Source organism: Schistocerca nitens, chromosome 7 (genome assembly GCF_023898315.1).
Source record: "Schistocerca nitens isolate TAMUIC-IGC-003100 chromosome 7, iqSchNite1.1, whole genome shotgun sequence".
NCBI lineage: Eukaryota > Metazoa > Arthropoda > Insecta > Orthoptera > Acrididae > Schistocerca > Schistocerca nitens.
Window position 1 is genome coordinate 10,062,236 of NC_064620.1, and position 24,624 is coordinate 10,086,859.

At 44.8% G+C, this 24,624-nt stretch overlaps 1 protein-coding gene across 1 annotated transcript in view; it reads left to right on the forward strand.

Annotated features, from left to right (window-relative positions):
* The window catches only part of LOC126195118 (clumping factor B-like), a 526,604-nt gene that overhangs the window by 143,723 nt on the left and 358,257 nt on the right, over positions 1 to 24,624 (forward strand). Inside the window, exon 2 of the mRNA XM_049933607.1 lies at positions 18,578 to 19,278. Coding sequence (XP_049789564.1) covers positions 18,917 to 19,278 — 362 coding nt within the window. The 5' untranslated portion in view covers positions 18,578 to 18,916. The remainder of the gene's footprint in view (positions 1 to 18,577; positions 19,279 to 24,624) is intronic.

Consider the following 24,624-nt stretch of genomic DNA (forward strand, 5'->3'; position numbering starts at 1 on the left):
GTTTCCAACCCAGCGTGCACACCACCTCCCCCCCCCCCCCCCCCCCCGCCGCATTCTGCCACAGAATTTCCCTCTCCTTCATTCCGGTGCCTCGGGCCAGGGCGGATTGCATCTGCCCCCTCTCCTGCACTCTTCCCTTTTTCCACCGCTGACCGCGCTGTGCCGTTTTATGAAGTGTTTAAGCGGCGATGTCGGGCGCGTGTTGCGTGCCTATCTGTACACGATCGGGCCGCCCCTCTCGCCCGCGAGCGCCCGCTCTGAAATACGCCAGCGTCCCGGAGCGCATTCTCTTATCCCGGCCCGGCCCATTAACACGCTCTCGACCGCCGCGCAAAACGTGCGCTTCTCTCCTCTAACAACCCGCGACTAAATTTAGTACGCTGATGTTAAGATCAATTAACCATTCATTTAGCGAAAGCTTTCGACAGTGTGGAGTGTAATACACACTTTGGAATTCTAAAGATGTTGTTCTTGTGGTCTTCAGTCCTGAGACTGGTTTAATGCAGTTCTCTATGCTACTCTATCCTGTGTCAGCTTCTTCATCTCCAAGTACCTACTGCAACCTACATCCTTCTACCACTTTTACCCTCCACGCTGCCCTCCAGTACTAAATTAGTGACCCCTTGATGCCTCAGAACATGTCCTACCAACTGATCTCTTTTTCTACTCAAGTTGTACCACAAATCCCTCTTCTCCAGTATTCACTTCAGTAACTCCTCATTAGTAACGTGATCTACCCATCTAATTTTCAGCATTTTCTATAGCACCACATTTCGAAATCCTCAATTCTCTTCTTGTCCGAACTTTTTATCGTCCACGTTCCTCTTCCATACATGGTGTGACGTATAATTTTGTACATATATGTAATTTTCGGTGCCTACAGCGTCACGTCTTTCAGTGTCACACAACTTTTTATTTTTAAAGGGGATCACTTAAGACTATTTCCATGTGTTCGCCTCTCAAATTTCATCTTCATATCACAAAATTGTCGTCGGATGTAGTACAAACTGAAAAAATAACTACACTTTAAATCACAGTTTCGTATACAATTTATATTCAAAAGCTTACGCCTGTGTCACATAACAAATCCTACATCGAGAATACTTTACACAAGTTTAAGGGAAGAAATGCTTCCGATAATTATTACGGTATGTAAAGAACATCAAAATATGAACAGGCTGAAATTAACAAACACTACATTAGACTATGTTAATCGATTCAACTGTAAAAAGCTAAGAAGCATATTATTAGCAAAATGAGAAACATGCAAAAGTGAAATGCCAAAATGAGCACTTCTCACTTGGGAGTAAATCAAAACAATCAGAATGGCTGAAAGACAGCACAATAACATGAGCCATAAACGAATAACAGCCAAGCAACTAAGCAAATAAGAGAATAGGCAAAAATGAGATGCCAACAAAATGAGAGCTAGCCGAACTCGGTCGGCGCTTACACACGGTTGCGCTCGTGGCGCCACCTCGCGTCGCGTCCCGTACGCAACCCGCGCGCCTGCGACCGCAGTGCACCCTTAGCGCCCGCGGCGGCGTCTAGCGGCCCGTACGCAAGTTGTGCGATTGCTGTCGCAGGTCGACCCTTAATCTATGATGTTACAATGGGTACACTCCATACAAATACTTTCAGAAACGTCTTCCTGACACTTAAATCTATACTCGATGTTAACAAATTTCTCTTCTTCAGAAACGATTTCCTTGCCATTGCCAGTCTACATTTTATATCCTCTCTACTTCGACCATCATCAGTTATTTTGCTCCCCAAATAGCAAAACTCCTTTACTACTTTAAGTGTCTCATTTCCTAATCTAATTCCCTCAGCATCACCAGATTTCATTCGATTACATTCCATTATCATCGTTTTCCTTTTGTTGATGTTCATTTTATACGCCCCTTTCAAGACACTGTCCATTTCGTTCAAATGCTCTTCCACGTGCCTTGTTGTTCCTGACAGAATTAATTCTAAAGATATCAGGAATAGAACGCAGGGAGCGAGAGATTATCAACAATTTGCAAACGTACTAGGCTGCATTTGCAACAATTCGGGTACATAAAAGGGAAGCAATAGTTCAGAATGGAGTGAAGCAAGGTATAGCGCAAGGCGATCCGGATTTAAATGACCTGTAAACCTGGCAGGCTGGTCAAACACTAGCCTGCCCTCCAGAATAATAAATGAGAAAACTTATGACTACCAAATGAGGCACGAATCACAATTATTTTAATTGTTTTACATAAAATTATTGACTAAAGAAATGACAAACTGTGACAGCATTAATATAATAAGACCTTGCATAAGGGTCAGGAGGAAAGATGCTGAATTAATTGCAGTCGTGTAGCGCCGACTGATTGTCGTGATGTTAACTAAAAGAGATAAGGTACGGGGAGAAATTTCGTGGCCTTCAAGGTTAGGATCCGTATAAGCCGTGAAAGTTTATGGAAAATGCTGCAAATTGGTATATCTACTCATTAATTTATTCTCCACTTGTAGGCACTTACAGTTCAATTTTTACAACATACTAAAACTAGTATTTGACATAAACGTCAACACTGCAAGACCATAAATAGAAAAATGTGTTTGCAGTTTCGTCTCTCACAAAAATTCTCAAAAAATACAATTAATTTAAATCTCTTTTTTTCCCTTAGAACATTGTGAAATAGTTCACTATTATAAATCACTTGAACGACATGGATGAACGATGCTCCCAAGTTATTTTCAGCCTTCTAGACATGTCTCACACATGAATTTTGATGTCTGGGTAGACGAAGAGCATGTTTCATGATAACAAACCAAACATTTTGTGCAACGAATCCATTTCTCTTCGCTTGGCTATTTCAGTACGAAAACCTAAAATAATCTCTATAAACAGCAAATAAAATGAACTTTTAATAACAGTCCCAAACTGCGTCCCCAGGACGAAAATAGGAACTGCAAGCGGCACGAAATAACGAACTTGTCAAGATTAATTATAACGGGCGCTAGAGCGGCAGACCGTTGACCACAGTGATTAGACGCCAGAAACTACAACACACGACTCATATGAAGCCCAATATTCAAACCACTGCTCAGGCTAGGAATATCTGGCTGTGAATACGACTGTTGCAGTGGCTCACCTCACCTTTCTAGGTGAATTCCCCCGTACACCAAACGTGCTGCTCACACCAGACTCTCTCATCAACACTATGGACTGAGGTCCCCCATGCACGCACAGTTAAACATTTCTTACCAACTGTGGAAACCGAAAATTCCTAGGGTGGCGAAATTAGGAAAAGGGGCGAAATTACAGCTCCTTACCTTACTACTACAGGAGGGAACACATCAGATCTGAGGTTGGATGGTTCAAAATGGTTCAAATGGCTCTGAGCACTATGGGACTCAATAGGACTCAACATCTATGGTCATCAGTCCACTAGAACTTAGAACTACTTAAACCTAACTCACCTAAGGACATCACACAACACCCAGTCATCACGAGGCAGAGAAAATCCCTGACCCCGCCGGGAATCGAACCCGGGAACCCGAGTGTGGGAAGCGAGAACACTACCGCACGATCACGAGCTGCGGACTCTGAGGTTGGAGTTGAAAGCAAGAATGTTCACTGATTCGAAATCCAGGTCTTCACAGTGAAGCTTGAAGTGATTAAAATGTCATAAAATGACAGTTTCGGCTCTATTTCATAATGGGGTTGTAGGTGGAGGTCGAAGTGGACGCAATATCACTCACTGGCAGTATGGACGACCTCGTCAATAGCAAAGCCCAAATCGACTTCAAATTTCTCTAAGTCGCTTGCTACGTCAGCTCTGTTGGCGGCATCGTGTCAGCGGAGAAGGTGGCAGCGGACGTTCTCACGGTCGCGTAATTTTTGGTCTATTGTTAGAACGGAACCTCGCATTGCCGCAATTTGTGTTTCTTACTGTCTTACTGTCTTCAAACTGGCTGGTCTCTGGATCTTCTGAGCACTTACTGTTTTGGTAGAGAACAGAAAAGTAACTAACGGTGGTCAAAACAGAGACGATAAAAAATGCAGACTGACAGTTTCAAGAAAAACAATCCTGAAAAAGACAAATTTGCTATCGTAGAATACAACTTTAAGCGTCAGAAAATCTATTCTGAAAGTATCTGTTTGGAGTGTGAAACCTAGACGACTAACAGTTCAAACCGTTTACGGAACACATGCTTTTTAGATCTGGCCGGCCGCGGTGGTCTCGCGGTTCTAGGCGCGCAGTCCAGAACCGTGCGACTGCTACGGTCGCAGGTTCGAATCCTGCCTCGGGCATGGATGTGTGTGATGTCCTTAGGTTAGTTAGGTTTAAGTAGTTCTAAGTTCTAGGGGACTTATGACCACAGCAGTTGAGTCCCATAGTGCTCAGAGCCATTTGAACCATTTTGAGATCTGGTATTGCTGAGGAATGCTGAAGATTAGATAGGTAGATCTAATAACTAACCAAGAAATACTGAAACTGATTTATAGCACATCGTTTGATACGACACAACCTGAGGCATCATCAGTTTGGTGATTTAGGGAAATGGGAGGAAGGGGGGGGGGGGGAGTATTTCAGAGGCAGCCCAAGGTCTGAATGCAGTGGATGTAGGTTGCAATATTTATGCAGAGATGAAGAGATTACCACGGGATATTCCAGCGTGGGGAGCCGCAGACTTTGGATTAGAATCCACAACAATGAATCCAGTGTATCACTGCGCTAGAAATGGAATTCGAAGTAATGGAACTTTGTTGAACTCATTATGTTTTTCTGCGGTTCAATAGTAACATGTTGAAGTTGCTTGTGGTGCTCACCATCGGAAAAGCAATTAGAAAATCACCATACCTCACAAGAAGTGATAGCTCTGAATAAATATGAATCAGCTTTCGATGACCGTTATTAGTGGAAGGAAACACGGAAGATTATTATCTCCTTTGCCTTTTTCACACCAAAATCTCTCGAAGGACATTATTCATCATAGTGTTTGGAAAAGTGAAAAGTAATCCAATGGACGTCATGCGTAACTGTGTGCATCACACCTCAAATGAATGACACATCCAGATAGCCGCGAGCGTTAGGACGCCGCTTCCGTGATTGGGAGAGGCGCGACGGCCACGAATCGAACGCGCCCAGTGGAACCGGCACACCAGCCAGCCTAGTTTTGTATTTTAGGCGGTTTTCCACATCTGATTGAGTGAATACTGGCCACATACTGCTTCACTTATATGATTCGCAAACATTTTGAAAACGTATGCACACTTTCACACGCCCTACCACTGTACGCAGACATATGAGGTACACAAATCCCATCCAGGAAAACGGTGGGAGGGTGGTGGCAGCAAGAGCATCCGGCCATCCTCTACCAGAATATTGCAAAATCCAAAAATCATATGCCAATCTTGTGACGACGCGGAATAAGGGCAGGAAAAAGAAGAAAGAAGCATCAGAAGGAGACGAAATCTCGTTATCGAGAGGGACAGCTTCTCAATATTCGTGGATACCGTCACCACTGTCTGTTTGTATAAGGTTCCAGCACTAACTGGCTTTTCTAGCGCTATGTTATTTTACCCTGTACGTAGTGAGTAAGTGACCAATGTCGGCACTCATTGAAAAGCTCTTGCGCCAGAACCACCTGCTCACAAAATGCACGGTAATAAGGAAAATCTTCCCAACTCAGTGCTTTGATATAATCCTCTGAGCCAAATGCGTAGAGTTAATCCAGTTTACTTTATTGAACTATTGGCCCCATTCAGTTAGCTAATACTTAAGCACATTAAATGTGAATGACGGTATTTTGCCTAGAGTCAAAGAAGTACACGAAGTAGTCTTCATAATTAAGTAGACAGAAAAGCGGCTGAAGTTTCACACGCACTTTGTAACCTATTTATTGTATTCCGTCTATCACTAGATGCGGTGGCCAACCTACGACGTCTGACATTTGTAATGAGGGTGGCCGCCCAATACCGCGACGTCTGGACGTGGTTTCATCTTGGTTTTGCCACGTGTTGAGGACACTCGCCACTGCACTCCCCGAATACCCAACAAGTCGCACAGTTTCCGAATCCCGTGACTAGCCTCCGGGCTCTCGGTCAAACTCGGATAGATCGCGCGCCTTCCCCGTTCTACATACGAACAGCACGCTCACTGCTTCCACATGCAGCTTGCATGTGTCTGACCAGCGGTCACCTCTCGCCATGTGACGCTGCTGTCGCCTGCACAGCTTTATATCGACAGTAGACAGGCGGTCACAATGTTGTGACTGGTCAGTGTGATCTCCTCAAGGAGACGGGGAGTCTCGTGTACCACACACTTCCTCCTCTTCATGTTCCATTTACAAATGAGAAGAATGATTATTTGTACGTCTCCGAGTGAGTCCGAATCACTCTCATTTGACTTTCATGGCTTTTCGCGAGAGATGTGCCGGAGGAAGCGAAATGTTGGTTGACTCTTTCAAGAAATACACTCTTCCACTTTTTATCGCTCCGTACGCATACTTCCAGATATTTAATGCATCTAACTGCTTTCAATGACAGTGTACAGTAACCGCATAAACGACACTTTATATTGGCCCTTCTTCGTTTCATCGGACTGCGAATTGCAGTGCAGGGCAAAGATGTATTGTTCTTCTGTCATACTTCTACTACTAACATCAAAAAAAGTTTTGCATCAGACTGGTTCCTAGAACTCCTGAAGACAGACTTTGACTGTGGTTATTGAATCACAGACACTGTTCAGAGATGTCACTAAACCTGCCCAAAGATGTAAACAACCATGCATGAACAGCGCCTATTAGACGGAGGGGGTTGGACAGCCAATCATTTCCAGTCATTCCACCAGGAAGGAGGTATAGGGCTCGTGTTGTCTGTACTTCAAGCATGCCTAGATGGTCAATACCGTGATTCGATCGCGTTCGCATTGTTACTTTGTGCCAGGAAGGGCTGTCAACAAGGGAAGTATCCAGGCGTCTCGGAGTGAACCAAAGTGATGTTGTTCGGACATGGAGGATACACAGAGGGACAGGAACTGTCGGTGACATGCCTCGCTCAGGCCGCCCAAGGGCTGCTACTGCAGTGGATGACCGCCACCTACGGTTATGGCTCGCAGGCATCCTGACAGCAACGCCACCATGTTGAATAATGCTTTTCGTGCAGCCACAGGACGTCATGTTACGACTCAAATTGTGCACAATAGGCTTGCATCATGTTCAACTTCACTCCCAACGCCGATGGCGAGATCCATCTTTGCAACCAGGACACCATGCAGCACGTTACAGATGGGCCCAACAACATGCCGAATGGATCGCTTGGGATTGGCATCACATTCACCGATGAGTGTCGCATATGCCTTCGCCAGCGTCGCAGAAGTGTTTGGAGGCAACCCAGTCTGGCTGAACGCCTTGGGTACACTGTCCAGCGAGTGCAGCAAGGTGGAGGTTCCCTGCTGTTTTCGGGTTGTATTATGTGGTGCCGACGTATGCCGCTGGTGGTCATAGAAGGCACAGTAATGGCTGTACGATACTGGAATGCCATCCTCCGACCGGTAGTGCAACCATATCGGTTGCATATTGGTGCAGCATTAGTCTTCATGGACGACAATTCGCTCCCCCATCGTGCACATCTTGTGAATTACTTCCTTCAGGAAAACGTTATCGCTCAGCTAGAGTGGCCAGCATGTTCTCCAGACATGAACCCTATGGAACATGCCTGGGATAAATTGAAAAGGGCTGTTTATGGACGACGTGACCCACCAACCACTCTGAGGGATCTACACCGAATCGCCGTTGAGTAGTGGGACAATCTGGACCAACAGTGCCTTGATGAACTTGTGGATGGTATGCCACGACGAATACAGGCATGCATCAAAGCAAGAGGACGTACTACTGGGTATTAGAGGTACCGGTGTGTACAGCAATTTGGACCACCACCTCTGAAGGTCTCGCTGTATGCTGGTACAACATGCAATGTGTAGTTTTCGTGGGCAGTAAAAAGGGCGGAAATGATATTTATGTTGATGTTAATTCCAATTTTCCTTACAGGTTCCGGAACTCTGGGAACCGAGGTGATGCAAAACTTTTTTTGACGTGTGTAAAAAGAAAAGAAAAAGAAACACGTCGTTCTCTTTATGTAGCAACAAGCACGACCAGCACTATTTCTATGGAAACATTTTTCTGTAAAATCTTTTTTATTGTAACTTTTATTTGAAATTGGTATATTTTAAGACGAGCCTAGAGTTCATGTAATTTGTTCGTTGGGTAACGTCGGACGCTACTAGAGCAAAAGAAGGCATCATCGGTTATCGTAACGAGAGACGCAATAACATCTTTAACTTTTGTGGTCTTGTCGTGCTGAGTTGCGTGTAATATTATCTGAATAATTGTCGCTTTGTGTCCGCCTAATTAGAACTACTAAAACGAATTTTCCGTTACACGCACGTTTTGCCTTTGTTATTGAAAAACCATCATGAGTGGCTTAGAATATATACATTGTTCTGTATATAGTACGTTGTTGTACTTACTGGACATTGTACTTTGAGGTTGTAAACAGTTCTGACAGTTTCTTATTTTAAAAGTTTAAAAAAAAATGGTTCAAATGGCTCTGAGCACTATGGGACTCAACTGCTGAGGTCATTAGTGCCCTAGAACTTAGAACTAGTTAAACCTAACTAACCTAAGGACATCACAAACATCCATGCCCGAGGCAGGATTCGAACCTGCGACCGTAGCGGTCTTGCGGTTCCAGACTGCAGCGCCTTTAACCGCACGGCCACTGCGACCGTTTTAAAAGTTTAAATTTCTACTTAGAGATTTCAGGTAATACTAAATGTACAAAGAGCAGTACTGTTCTATACCCACTTTGTATTCGTATATTTGCTTCTAAAAGTCCTGTGTTGTATATCGATATTCGTGACATACTCTGCAGATTCTTTAAGTAATGACAAATGTAATGTTGTGGCTTAAACCATTTTAACCCTTATCCGTGCAGATGGTCCATGACTGAAACCGGTCGATATTTGGCTTTAAAATAAAAGAAGCTGATGGTCGAACATGCATTTTATACACTCTGATTTTTTCCTTTTCTTACATTTCGAAACCTTTCTTACTGCCACATTACATGATTTTAGGACAACTTGAAGTACTCTGTACGTTTTAATGTTTAAGTTTTCGGTGTCAAAATTTGTGACATAAATGGTCGTACCTTTTGACTGAATTGACTTAAGAATGTTAACGTTTTTACACAGACAAGAGACCATAGACTTTAATGTGTGACATGTGTTTGATCTTGATGCGTCTTCCTGTTCCTGAGAAAAAGCGGTCGTAACAGACGGACAAACAGAGACACAAAAATCATTTTTTTCCCATGTGGTATGATCACAAATTAATGATTTTGAATTTTTTCCTTTCTTTTACCGTGAAACTTTCATCTCGCAAATTTTCATGCTTGTAGGTCACCGGAAAGTACCCCGTAAGTTTTCATGAGTGACTTTGAGAAAATCAAAATATTTTGCACAAATGGCCTTATCTTTTGATTACACTGGCTTAGAAGCTTACATTTATTGCGCCACTAATGGACCATACATCTCAGTATCTGACATACATTTCAACTTGATACACCTGCCTGTTGCTGAGAAACAGGAATCTTAACAGACTGGCGGAGAAACAGAGTCGGATAAAAAATGACAAAAACAATTTTTTTGGATGGTGTAATTGCGAATTAACAATTTTCTGACTCTTCCCTTTGGTTGTCCTGTGAAACCTTGCTTCCTGCCATATTCCATGATTCTGCTTCAACCGTAAGTATTCTAAAGCTTTTGATGAGTGAGCTTGCGATTATGAAAATATATTGACATAAATTATCGTGTCTTCTGATTGCATTGCCTTAGAAGCTTCAATTTTTTACACCACCAAGCGACCGTAAATCTTAGTATATGACTTAAATTTGAAGATCATATGTCTGCCTGCTCCTGTGAAAAAGGGTTTTCAAAAAATGTTCAAATGTGTGTGAAATCTTAAGGGACTTACCTGTTAAGGTCATCAGTCCCTAAGGTTACACACTACTTAACCTAAATTATGCTAAGGACAAACTCACACACTCATGCCCGAGGGAGGACTCGAACCTCCGCCGGGAGCAGCCACACAGAAAAAGGGTTTTGAACAGTGGGACATAGAAATAGACAGGCAGGCAGGCAGATGGACAACAAGTGTTCGGTTTTCACCGACTGAGGTACAGCAACGTGAAAGGAAACAGAAGTATTGTGGTTATGAGCTGCAGTTGTAATTAGAGAGACATAAAGTGATTATTGTCAACACAAGAGGCACCTTAACCTACAATACTACGTTCAAGAACTTTGCTGCAGAGCTGGAGAAAAGAGTAACAATTACGAGGCGATTACTCCCATTTTATCCTCCGGCGCGAACAGAGGCGAGAGTAAGCGGAGGCTCTTCTTCACTCCGGCAAGACGGAACAGTTCGCGAGCAGCGGCGCTTTATTTCATTTCATCTCGCCGCGATGCACGCGAGCTTTTCTAGTTCATTAGCGGGCCGTAGCCGCTGCCGGAATATCAAAGCGGGCCCCGAGCGGCACGGCAAGCACGGCCGCGCGCGCTTCCCCAAATTCTTTGAAGTGGCCCGCGCCGGGCCGCGCCGCGCCGCGCCGACTGCGTCCGATCTATCGATTCGCGCGCTCGCCGGCCAATTGAGCGCGACTGCCGTGTAGCGCGCGCCCGCTTAACAGGAGCGGGCGGCGGAGAGCAAGCAGCGCGGCAAATACAGCCGTCGGTTATCTCTCGCCCTTCCGCAGCGATTTTCCGCTAATTGCATCCCTGCCGACATCACCCGCCGCTCACATTCTGATTCGCTTTAACTCAGTCGCACAAAAGGACTTTCACGTCCGGATCTTTTTCCGAGACAGGAATGGTAACCTAAGACTTCCAGTCCCTGTGCAGCATTGTCACTGCCGTGACGTGGTTTACTTTGACCAATCTTCGTATTCGAATGTGATTATCATGACTGTTTTTTAACTTCTCTGATATTTATGTCACTGAACATAAAGAGTGAAAATTATTCATCTATATGAAATAAAATCGGTATAACTTTTGAACTGTTTGTTTTAGGACGTTCAAACCTCACGGTTGGTCCCGAGGCATGATGGGAAATATTCTCCGCATGTATGGTTTAGCGACGAAGCCCACTTTCATTTGGATGGGTTCGTCAATATGCAAAATTAGCGCATTTGGGAGACTCAGAATACGCATTTCGCGATCGTGAAGTCTCTTCACCGTCAACGGGTGACTGTGTGGTGTGCAGTGTCCGGTCACAGAATGATTGGTGAGATTCCTCGATGCTACGGTGACTACCGAACGGTGCCTGAAGGTTTTGGAAGGTGATTTCATCCCTATTACCCAAAGTGACCATGATTTCGACAAGATGTGGTTCGTGCAGGACGGAGCTCGATCACATTGAAGGAGGAGCGTTTTTGATGTCCCGGGGGAGCACTTTGGCGACCGCATTCTCGCTGAGGTACCCAGAGGCCAGTCGCATGGGCCTAAATTGGTCCCCATATTCTCCCGATTCTAACACATACGACTCCTTTTTGTGCGGCAGTATTAAAGACAAATTGTACAGCAATAACCCCAAAACCATTGCTGAGCTGGAAACAGCCATTTAGAAGGTCATCGACAGCAACGAAGTTCCGACACTTCAGCAGGTCATGAAGAATTTCGCCATTCGTCTGCGCCACATCATCCCCAATGATGGCAGGCATATCGAACACGTCATAACTTAAATCCGAATACGCTGTGTGACGCTGGCACGTTGAATAAAGTTTGCAACTAATTTACGTTATTTTTTCATATCGTTCAATAGCTGTCACCCCGTAAGTGCTTGTATGAAAGGGTTACATACTTACTAATTAGTACAGTAAATTTTCAGTAATGAAAAAGATGTAATAAAAAAATGTAAGTGTTCCAAGTTACCAGGGATTCAGGGATAGGCCTAAATTTAACTGCCTATACTTTCATCACAAGTGTCAGCTACCATTCCATTTATGGTCAATGTGTCAAAAACATAATGAAACTGCGACCACCCACAAAAATATATTTTCTTAAGTGCTTATTAAACCACATAAAAGAAGAAACATGATAAGGTACATAAATCAAACAGTATGATGCGTCACCAAAATTATAAATGTAATGAAAGCTACTAGGACGGAGCACCACACACATAAATTCAAATTTAGTTGAACATAATACCTTAAATTTCATCTGTCATAAACGTAAATCCACTTTTCAAGACGTTTCGTGCAGTCTGAGGTTACCCGTTCCTCATTTATTGGATCAATATGTGCCACTTACGGCCAACCAAACTTCACTCCTTGTTTCTGGATACATTTGACATTATGTGTTACACGTGATTCACTGCCCGAATCACAACAGCTTGTAATCTGAGCAATATACGGCTGGGCTGACATTTATTTTTCATAGTTTCAGGCGTATCAGCAATTACATATGAGCCTTCGTCTGTATACTGATGGTTAATGTTTGTACTCCTTAGTTGCACACTGTCGATGGCATCATCACTGTTTAATAAAATGTGTACCTGTAATCCTGCGGTGAGAATGCCCAGTAGTCAAACTAACCCCGAAACAGAAAAATCGTAAACATGACCTCGGAAATCTTAATGTACCGGCACATGCATACATTCTAACAAAACGTCAGTGAGTGGTCTGTTTTGAGAATTAACTGAGAAGCGTTCATGATGTAGTTGAAAACACGGATGGTTTTACGGTTAAGTAATGTTGGTGAATTTCGCCCACCTAAATTTTAATACGCTTCTTCGTATACAATTATAATTCGGAACAGGTTGATCAAGTTTTGCGAAAAAAAATCGACACCACATGGCGCCATCTGGTGTATACTGATGGAAGTTTACCACGAAACGGACTGAGCGCCAGCACAGAACTATAAAACTTTCGTCATGTGACTCGTCAAAACAAGCACGGCGGTCAAGGCAAATCCGGTTTACAGTACGTGTTATGAAGTAATGTATATATTTTGGTACTGTCTGTGCAAAAACTTAACGAAATATAGACATAAGGATTTATCCTCCACCCTGAAAAACTAAAGTTACGTAATCTTATCTACATGACAAATTCAATTTTTTCTTCGTTCGCAAGTACGTGTCTGAAGTGTCTGTAAACACTGAAATGGCCATGCCTAAAAGAACATTTAGACATCGTAACTTTTCTTCCTGACGGTTAACTATGGCATACACAAAAATTTTAGCGAATATTTAAACTACAATATTTAAACTGCTACCGGAATTACAGCACGATACTCTAATTTGTGAACAGGCTGCGCCGCTTCGTTTTGGCTGCTCTAGTAGTATCTTTAACGGTACTGTATATTTCAATGTACCATGAATGCATACATATATTTGCTAACAAACAAAAAGTTAATTATATATTTTTTCGAGGCGATAGTTAATACTGTATGTAATTTTTTCCCAATAGTGGTTCCGCTTTACTAAGATTAAAAATTTACATTTTCTTCATTTATTTTCCCGGAGTACATTGTGGCCACGACATCGATACGTGTTTATGTTGGCTCCTTAGTTTATTCAAGTAGCGACTTCGGTTTCTGCATAGAGTTGTAGCATAAAATTTATTTTCATGTTCAGTTCGTGGCCGATAGATTTCCACGCCACCCGAAATAACTATTTGTCCAGAAGAAAAAAAAATGTGTGAAGCAAATGTTTTTCTATATACTGGAAGAACATTAATCAGTATGAGTGCCTTTCCAGTATCTTCGTTCGTTAGTTAGAAAATGAACATTTTTTGTAATTTTTTTTTTTTAATCCACTGGCTGTCTTCTAGACCCTTATTGTAAATAAGGAAAGACTGTTCCAAATACTATTCTGCTAACTTACACAGATGCGTAGCATTTCTACCTTTTCGTCTTTAGTGTACATAATGTTTGGCTGCTGTTCAACGGCCGGGTGGGCGACTTCAGAGCGGATACTGTACTTCGGCAACTTGTTCTTCGACGCAAGTACGTTTTTACGTGGCTTACATGTGCTGAAAACTCAGGCATTTGGCAGAAAGAGTATTTTCAATATTCTGTTAACACCAGTTCATTCTAAAAGTATCTTCCATTGAAACATCCTGGCAGATTAAAACTGTGTGCCCGACCGAGACTCGAACTTAGGACCTTTGCCTTTCGCGGGCAAGTGCTCTACCAACTGAGCTACCGAAGGTCCCAAGTTCGAGTCTCGGTCGGGCACACAGTTTTAATCAGCCAGGATGTTTCATATCAGCGCACACTCCGCTGCAGAGTGAAAATCTCATTCTGGAAACATACCCCAGGCTGTGGCTAAGCCATGTCTCCGCAATATCCTTTCTTTCAGGAGTGCTAGTTCTGCATGGTTCGCAGGAGAGCTTCTGTAAAGTTTGGAAGGTTGGAGACGAGGTACTGGCAGAAGTAAAGCTGTGAGTACCGGGCGTGAGTCGTGCTTCGGTAGCTCAGTTGGTAGAGCACTTGCCCGCGAAAGGCAAAGGTCCCGAGTTCGAGTCTCGGTCGGGCACACAGTTTTAATCTGCCAGGATGTTTCATATCAGCGCACACTCCGCTGCAGAGTGAAAATCTCATTCTGGAGTATCTTCCATTGTTTGCTCAGACTAAACCCTCCTAATCATCTGTGTTTTCTAAACTCTCGACGTCTGTAGCAGAGTGTAATTTAGTGTTGCATGAACAATATGCATTTTTCAAATTTTGTAAGTTCAGCGTTACAAGCAATATGGAGGAGCGCTCGTCCTCATTTTACCGCAATTGTCCAACCAGGGAAAGGAAGCCCGCAGTTTAACATGGAATCCCAAGCACGTGTCTTTCCCGGCGGTTCGTAACATTTTTGACAGGTGAAAGGTTGGTTTGCGTGGACCGACCGGGATTCGAGCCCTGTAGCTCTCGGTTCCCAGGCACGTCCTTTGTCGCTAGACCAGCGCCACTGTATGTTATATTCACGCGATTACGCGATAAGTCACACAAATCTGAAGGCTGTTAATTGAACTAAATCTTTAGGGATGACAATTACAAATAACCTAAACTGGAACTATCACATAGATAATATTGTGGGTAGAGCAAACCGAAGACTGCGATTCATTGGCAGACCACTTGGAAGGTGCAACAGATCTACTAAAGAGACTGCTTACACTGCACTTGTCCGCCCTATTCTGGAGTATTGCTGTGCGGTGTGGGATCCGTATCAGGTGGGACTTCCTGCAGTCGAAATTATTGAGCACTGGACAACATGCAGTATGACTAGGAATAAGCAGGACCTGGAGATACCACTCTGCGTCGGAACTTGTAACGGTGAGAAACGTAAACAGATTTTATCTCGATAAGGCTTTATCTCTGCCGGTACGTGTACGACTCAATGGCAGTAGTCACACTCCGGAAGAATGTTGTGTGAATCCTTTACATCATTCCGTGTGATCAACAGCACTGATCCTTTCAAAAGTAATACTTACTACTTACTAACTGGAAAATTACTGGAGGCACAGCGCTGACGACACTGAGTACAACATTTAAACGTAAACAGTTCGATGAACTCAACGCACTATTTCCCAATTCAAGAAAAATAGTTTGAGGCGAACACATACAGATTTCATCCGACAGTTGTGGTGTAATAAACAAATTTACTGCTTTTGAATACCACTGTTTTTCACGCATTTTGCTAAACTATTGCAAATTGTCATTAGCAATATATTATCATCCTTCATGTACATATCGCGTTATTACCCTTACAGTGAAACTACAGCAATTACAGACCACAGGATCTCAAACAGTTCCTATTTCCATGCACTCTTCTTAATTATAAGGGACGGTCAAAAAGTTTTCCTTTCTATGGCTACACTAATCCGTTGCCTACATGTCAGTGCTTATATACGCGTATCAGAGTCGCGCTGTGTTGCATATACGCTGCAGCAACACTCATAAACGGAAACTTTTTGATCGTACCTTATGCAGTAGGTGGATGTGATGTACAGGATGGGGTTTGAGAAGGGGGCTACAGTTATTGTTCTGTTACGTATACCGTTTCACAGCGTGGGATAACTGGCGAAATACAAACAAAGATAAGGCTGTCACATCAAATATTTATAGTACGTGCAATCAGTGTATAAGCATTTTCTACTAATATGCCAGTTGTCATGTAGATCACCAGATGCAGCGAGTTCTTCAGTATAATACGTATTTCGATGTTTTACCAAATACTCATTTTTCCTGTCTTCTGAAATTTCGACAAATACGATAAACTGCTTTCGCCATTACGTTTCATCGCTGTTACCAAGCAACTCATAAATTCAGTCTAAATTGCAGCAACTGTATTTCTTGTGTTTCACGCTGTCATATCTTCGGCCTTTTCGTCATCAGGTCATCCCTACATCAACAACTGGTTCGGTGTACCTCGTCGATGTGGTTACAGTCAAATGTGCGTCTGTGTGTTTCATAAGGTATTCTAGATACACTGAGAGACGCAATCATCAGCTTTTTCGTACTTCACTTCACGTTACCAGGAGCAACCTGCATTATTCGCATCGTCCCCGAACACAAAGTTGGTGCAACGAAACATTTGTGGCCGGATAAAGATCAGGTGTGTTACACCACATCAACTTCGTGTTCTGAGAAATGAGTGTGATGAAGTATTGGCACCGGATGATTCAACACCAGCCCTTCAAATTATATCAAACAAAACTATTTCTAATGTAAACTTATTATTAAAGGAAACAAATGAAGCAGTCATTCAGCAAATTCGATCCCACTTCAGTATCCATGGTAAAGAGATAGCAAAAGAGTAGCAATGAAAGGTACTTCAGCACCATACACAAAATGTCAGACATTGTGGTACCACTGTTATTCTTGCCTTAGTTCGTTCGTGAATAAGACACAGATCAGAAAAGGAAAGAAATAATGCAATGTATCATGTAACTTCCGCTATGCACTGAAGATCGGCTTATGAAAAATGAAAGGATATAAATGACGCCATTTTATGGTATGGACAGGGGAACAGGTATCTTACACTCAGACTAATACACTGGTTTGCACAACTTCAGTACGAAAATGACTTTAGCCTGATGTGTCACTTCGAGGTAACATAGCTCGGTGAAACTTGGACTATACATGTAAAGATCTGGTACGGTATAGTAAAAGAAATACATAATGAGAACAAGAGAAATGACACTTTTATCAAAGGCAATAATTACAGCGAAGCCACCGCGATTCATTGTGATCCCGTGGACTACATAATACTGTCGGTTTTCAAAAGTAACATGCAACTTATTTTATAAATACAGTAAATAGCAGTTTGCAGCAAAACATTTTTATCTATATCTACATGTACGTCTACATACATACATACACATTCCATGCTGTGTATGGCGGAGTGTACTTTGTACCAGCACTAAATCATTCCCGCTACCCTCACAAATTGAACGAGAGAAAAAGACCGTCTATACGCCTCCGTGGGAGCCCTATTTTATTTTATCTCCGGGAAATGTACATTGGCGGTAGCAGAACGTCTCTGCAGTCATCCTCAAATGGAGGTTCTCTAAATGTTCTGAATAATGTTCTGCGAACAGAACGTGGTCTTCGCTCCAGGGATCTCCACTTGAAATCACGAAGCGTCTCTATAATACTTATTGGTGATCGACGCTACCGATATCAAGGCTAGCAGCCCCCCTGTGATTTCCTTCGACGTGTCCTTTAATCCGCACTGGCGGAGGACACAAACACTCTAGCAGTGTGGATCGCGATAAATGCACTCTCCTCTGTAGATGAACTACAATAGCCTGGAATTCTCGCAATAAACGGAAGCGATCACCTTTCCTATTACCGATCTTACGTGCACCTTCCATTTTCATTTCGCTTTGATTACGTTACGCCCAGATATTTAAATGATGTGACTATGTCAAGCAAGGCACTACTAATGCTGCAGCTGAACATTACTGATCTGATCTTCCTACTTACCGCATTAACTTACATTTTGCTATATTTAGAGCTGCTGCTATTTAATATCTCCAACTAGAAATTTTGTGTAAGTCATTTTATATCGTCCTACTGACATTCTACGGCGACAGCTTCCCATACATCAGAGTACTGTCAGCAAACAGCCGCAGACTGCTACTTAACCTATCCGCCACATCATTTATGTATGTAGAAAATAACAGCAGTCCTGTCAGACTTTCCTGACGATGCACTCGTCTCTGGTGAACATTCGCCGTCGAGGACAACGCACTGGGTTGCATAACTTAAGTATAGGCGTTTGCCATTAACGACAGCAGTGAGAGAGAAATGGCGCCCCATCGGTAACACCGTCGAGTAACGCCACGGACGGTACGCGCGAGCCTGGCACTCCGCCGGCAGGTAACTCGCCTCGACTAATGTGTCGGACGTGAAGCACGCTGACACCCTGGCGACTCAGTGCCGGAGCGGCCGGACGCCGGACGCCGGACGATCCTCGCTGCACAGCCACGCGCCTCCCCTTGCGCCGTACCCAAAACTCGGACCCGGGACCTATACAGTGTGTCGGTTTCCAACAGCGGCGATGACCGGGCGCCCGACCGGCTGGAGGAGGGGTTGTTCCGCAGCGGACGAGCAGCAGAAGCAGCAGCAGGAGGCGGGCCAGGGGCGCGTCGCGACCAGCGGGGGCTGCGCCCGTAGCCGAAGCCCGAGCCGCCGAACCGGTGCCGCTGGCCGGCGCGATAACGGCCGCTCGCACAGATAAGCGGGCCAGGAGCAGCGCACCGCGCCCCATCACCGGCCCGCGGCCACTCAGTCGAGCGCGGGCAGCCAGTGCAGCCGCAGACGCACACGCACACGCACACGTACGCAGTCGCACGCACAGCACAGCACAGCTCACAGTCGCCAGCGCGCCCCTCATGGAGATGCTGCAGAGCCTGAACGCGCTCGCCACCAAGCTCTCGCCGCAGACGGACAGCAACGCCAACAAGGTGGGCGGCGGCGTGGGCGGCGTGGGCGGCGTGTCGGTGAGCCAGCTGCGGCAGCTGCACAACAACAACCACCCGTACAGCAAGCCGCAGCGGCTGTCGCCCCAGCCGCAGCCCCCGGCCCAGCCTCAGGCGTCGCCCCAGCCGCTGGCGCAGCCGCAGCCGGTCCGCGACGCCGCCGACGCCGACGCCGACGCCGACGCCGACTCGCCCCCGCAGCCGGCCACCAACGGGCACCCCAGCCCCGACCCCGCCGACGCAGACGCCGACGCCGACGCCGACAAGGACGCAAAGTGAGTACGGCGCCCACTTGTCTGCATGCCCCCACTCTCGAGCCGCCTCCTCTAGGCCATCAGCTACAAGCGTCCAAGGAGCACCTACATGTTTCAGAGCGACAAATGAAGACGGCATTTTCCACTCGGGCTGTGGTTATGTAGTTGCTAGGGAGTCTTCCGGGTTTTTACAGTCGTGGTCCGTGAAAATTTTCCGTTCCCGACGTTCGGTATGGCGCTGCGCTGGACATCTTCTTAGGTACTCCAGGCTCCACTCAGCCTTGCCGACTGGCAGAAAAACTCATCGTAACCGTCAATACCTCTGAGGATGTTCAGCGCGACTCTAGACGAAACGTTGGGAACAGAAAAGTTTCGTCGACAAAGACCATACGGAACAGAAGATTCATCAGCATCTAAGAAATCTGGTCGCTAAAACCTTCAGTGTATTTACGTAGACAACTTCTTTGTTCCACTACTAGCATAGACTTTTTAAGGCATTATCTAGTGTTTAACTGCAAAAGGTGCCATATTTAAGTGAGCGATACATTGTTCACATTATTTGTTTCGCTTCATTTTGGTTTAAAAATTTTACTACTCTTCTTGGTTTGACATATAGTTGGTGCACACGCTCCAGGAAGGAGTTATTTTCACATTTTACCTCCATATGTGCACCACCTGCCTCTCAAACCATCTAGAACGGTAGGATCTCTAACTGTAGTGATGTCGTGCTTCGCGTACGGGTTACTCCGTCAATGGGAGGAAGTGTGACTGAAAATGCGCAACAATAAACTGCGATTAGGGAACCTGACAGTCCGGCCCTGGTACAGTTACTGATTGCCACTAAGATGATGAGAAGTGTCTTTATTAGCCTTTGGGCTGGACACCGCACTTTGGCGCACAGCTTCCTACTACAGTGAGCATACTCAAGAGCGTGCGATTTTGGAAGAACACACTCAATTTGTACAAGAGAGGACAGTTGGTCGGCTGGATGATTGTCTGATCGCTACCTTGAGAAAAGACAAAAGTGTCAAATGAGCTGTAATTCTTTTCTCGACACAAAACTTCTAAAGGTCGGAAACTAATTCTTAGTCTTTTCTTTCACCCAGGTCGATTCTAATGGCCAAACTTCCTGTATTTGTCCTTTTAACCCCTACATACTCATTTGTGTGCTTGCCAGCTTTTAGTACCCTCATTATTTTATGTTCTTTTCTTTAATACATCTTTGTCTATGTTATTTTCTTTCTGTGGTCTTACACTTCAGCCGGCCGCGGTGGCCGAGCGGTTCTAGGCACTCCAGTCCGGAACCGCGCGACTGCTACGGTCGCAGGTTCGAATCCTGCCTCGGGCATGGATGTGTGTGATGTCCTTAGGTTAGTTAGGTTTAAGTAGTTCTAAGTTCTAGGGGACTGATGACCTCAGATGTTAAGTCCCATAGTGCTCAGAGCCATTTGAACCATTTTTCTTACACTTCCTCAAACTACGTCGCTATACTCACTTTCGTGTGCCCATTCCACCACAACGAAACAGCAACAACTCATGAACGAGACAAAGGAAGATCTGCAGCAGGGACGGTTACTGATAAATAAAAAAAAATATGATGCACGTTCCGTTTGTAGCACAAAACGTGAGACTGATTAAAGTAGAGGAAAAACATTTCAGCGCATCTCGTATGCAGGAAAGCTCCCAATCGATGACGATTTTCTCGTGTATCTTTATCCCACTGAATTCCCTTAAGGAGCCCAAGAAGATAGGCTCAAAGCATGTATTGTTCCTTGCGGTGACTCATCACCGTGTGAGGTAGTACAAGCACGATTCGTATCTGCTGCATCACTCAATTCCCAACTTGCACGCAGATCGTCATTCGGAGACCTTCGTATCGTAACTCACACGTTTCAGCGGTTTCTGAAACACATGTATCACGTATCTAATGTAAATCACTCACGTAAAACGTCTTCAAAGATCTATATTTGTTTCAGCACGATAGGTCATTAAAAGCTTACAGAATTTGTAGTGCATCAACAAACTACCATTTGTCGGAAACGTTACTTCGATATTTGGAACCTTTTGTAGAGAACAATTTTACGTGCAAGTTCGTGTATTTCTCCTATGTTCACTGAGATGAACAGCAATATCATCCCATCTAAACGACGTGTAACTTCCGCATTCCATTAACAAACAATATTTCCGCATCTATTTCTGTTTCTTTTCACAAGCAGGAATCCACTGCCATACGTTGTCAGAAATCCAACAAATAATCTGGAGCAACGCAATGTTTGCACCGGAACCAGGCTTCACTATTTTAAAAATACCAGATTTCCACGTGATATGGAAATTGGTCCGATGCGTGCACGAAGGAGAAGTTATAACCCTGAAACGCTATCTTCGTTCACACTTGCTAGTCAGATATCAGATAGAGCCGCGTCGTTTCCGTACGAACTGTTGCGCTGGCTGCAGAAATTTCTTGGGATCCTATTCTAGAAGCAAAATGCTATATATTTTGTTTTAATTAATAGTCTCTTGTAAAGAAGCCAGAGGTAATTTAATGACAGCTATGGTGTGATTAATTTTTTGGAAGTTCTATGGCTAGGAGAGCATATGAGCTCATCTGTGCAGACGGTCACTTCCCATTTACTTTGTATGAGGCTAGGAAATTACCGCGATTTTAATGTTGAAATCGCTCTGCTGCAACGCTTATTGCCTTAGTGAGGAAATCGTATTTGTGTTCGCCATTATGGACAAAAAAACTTGCTTGCCGCTGAAGCAAATGGAGAAAAGAATGGTTGTAATAGCAAAGGATTATTCTGTTCCAGTATCAAAGATGTAGATGTAATTTCTGAAGTACGCCAAGTACAGGCGCCCATACCCTTGGTCAAGGGGAACCACGCCCCCCCCCCCCCCCCCATAGCTCTCAGGGAAAGGGAAAAATAAAGTGTATGCAGGTGTTTTTCTTTCAAGTAAATGGTTTAAAAGACGTTATTAAGCAGGTATTTAAGTGTGTCGGAACTGGAACTTCGTCTTCATGGCGTAACCCCTCCTCCTCCTCCTCCTCCTCCTCCTCCTCCTCCCCCCCCCCTACAGAATATCGTATGGGCGCCCGTGACATCAGGGACGTCTAAAATTAATTCGATTTAACGAATATCGTCGAAAGCTCCATTAGGCTGTTCGCGGACGACTTTCACGAAAACCTGCAAAGGATCCATGGTTGGTGCAGGGAACCTGAACGTAAATAAATGTAACGTATTGCCCATAAATGAGGAAAGAGATCCGTTAATGTTCGGTTGCGGTGTTGCCGAGAAATAACTAGAAAGAGAAACAGTGGGAAAAATGCGTAGGAGTAACCCTCACCAGGCTGGAGTAATAGAAGCTGCGGCACCTTTCGTAGCGGAATCGTTTAGCAAACGGGAGAGTGTTAGGGAGATGCTAAAAGAGTGACGTTGCTCTTTACGGGAAAAATTATCGTTAAAATTTCGAGAGCGCACGTTCAGAGCAGAGAGGCGCCGCAAGTAACTTCCAGTCCCATACGTCTCGGAAAAAGGGGTCATATGAAGATTTATCGACAATCTTCATTCTCACACGCCATTCACGAATGGAACAGGGAAGAAGGGAAGTGATGTAACACTAAATTTCATTGCAGTCGACGTTTTCTAGTGATTTCAATACAGGCTGGGGAAACGAACTGCTTGACTTATTGGAGAATGTGTTAACGCAATGAGTACTGAGTATTTTCAGTTTTAAAGGATACGAGGCAAATTTTCAAAAGTCGCAGTCTGTAGTAGTTAATACCGTCGGTCGCTTTCGTAATACGAGGTTTGTTGTTGTTAAGGATACTGTTAAGAAATTAGCGAGAGAATACCCTCTCGTCTGTTATTCGAAGCAATCATACTTGAACTTCCGCGTAAAACAGTAGAGGCACATCAGTCGCTATGTTGCAATAAATGCTTCTAAGCAATAGAATCAGACAGTTTGTTTACGAGCACGGGTAGCCTCGCTGTTCGCGTGACCGCCCCTGGCTGTTGAAAGTCTGCGCAGAATCTCCGCCGCCGAGTTCTCGGCCAGAGTGTATTCCGCGTAGGCGAGACGCCGGTAACTCCTCCGGGGCGGCTGGCTCCCGGGAGACGCGTGTTTCTTGCCGAGCAGGCGCGCCTACCGCCCACCGCGTGCCGCTGACGGCCGCCTTCTCGTCGCGCTGACGAGCAGCCGCGAGCGTCGGCGTCGGCGTCGGCGCCGCGTCGCAGCACCGCGCCGCGCCGCGCCCCGCGTGATGTATCGACGATCGCTTCGCCCGCTCCCATGATTTACTTTCCGATAACGCTTATCTGCCTCTCCGTCTCTCTTACCGACAGGCCGGTACAGTTGATTTCTGCGCGAGTGGGTACAGTCTGTTCCGCGTCGCTCTCGGGTGCGACCGTGCGCTTGAAGTGTTCGGCTTCGGTCGTCTCGCGCGCGAAGAACGTTGTGCGGCTGAGCTGCTGTAAGTATCACAGGCAAGTGAGGGCTGCCGCGGCCTTATCTGTCCGACAGTTACGAGCGGAGCGTCCACAGTATCTCTTACGTGTAATTCATTGTATACGTTCGGTATTTTATTTCCTTCCATTGTCTTTCTGTATTTAATTTTTGGCGCTACGCTCTTTAACATACTTCAAGTAATGGTTGTTGTAAACACGTATTCAAACACACACACACACACACACACACACACACACAATCACACACACACAGCACACACACAAAACAAGCAAACGCGCGTATTTATCTTCTCTCGCGGGATCCGCTGTTTACGCGATTTGGTAAATTAACTTTATTTTTAGTTTTCGGCCACATGTCCTTCCTGTCACCGTAGCCGTCAGTTGACCTAAAAGGTGTGGTCATCTATCCTACGTATACGCGGTAGTGCACAGTGAAACAACCAAATAATAAATAATCCTGAAAAATGTAGGTCCCCCGATAGGGTCTCATTTCTTACTTGGCCGATTTACCAGTCGTACGTCCCTTCATTTCCTGCGACACAAGCTACATCTTCATCTCCATTTACATCCATGCTCTTCAAGGCAGGCCGCGCGCTGTACGTAGGAGGAAGTAAAATACCGGGTGGTCGTAATTAAAGTGCAGCTATTCACAAAGGTCCAGTGCGGCATGTAATTATCGTATGGCAATGTAACTTGGCAGATATTCTAATACGCTTATGGGGAACCGAGTTACTCTGGAAAAAAGTAGTTCCAATTTTGGCCAACAGATGCAAATCTGGAGCTCTACAGCATCTCGCCACCGCCTCCCGGGGTCGTATTAAACAAACTGTGCAAGCGGCGGTTAATAATAACATCAACATTAGGCCTTCCTCACTTGTTTGACTTTTCTGCCCTCGTTCCC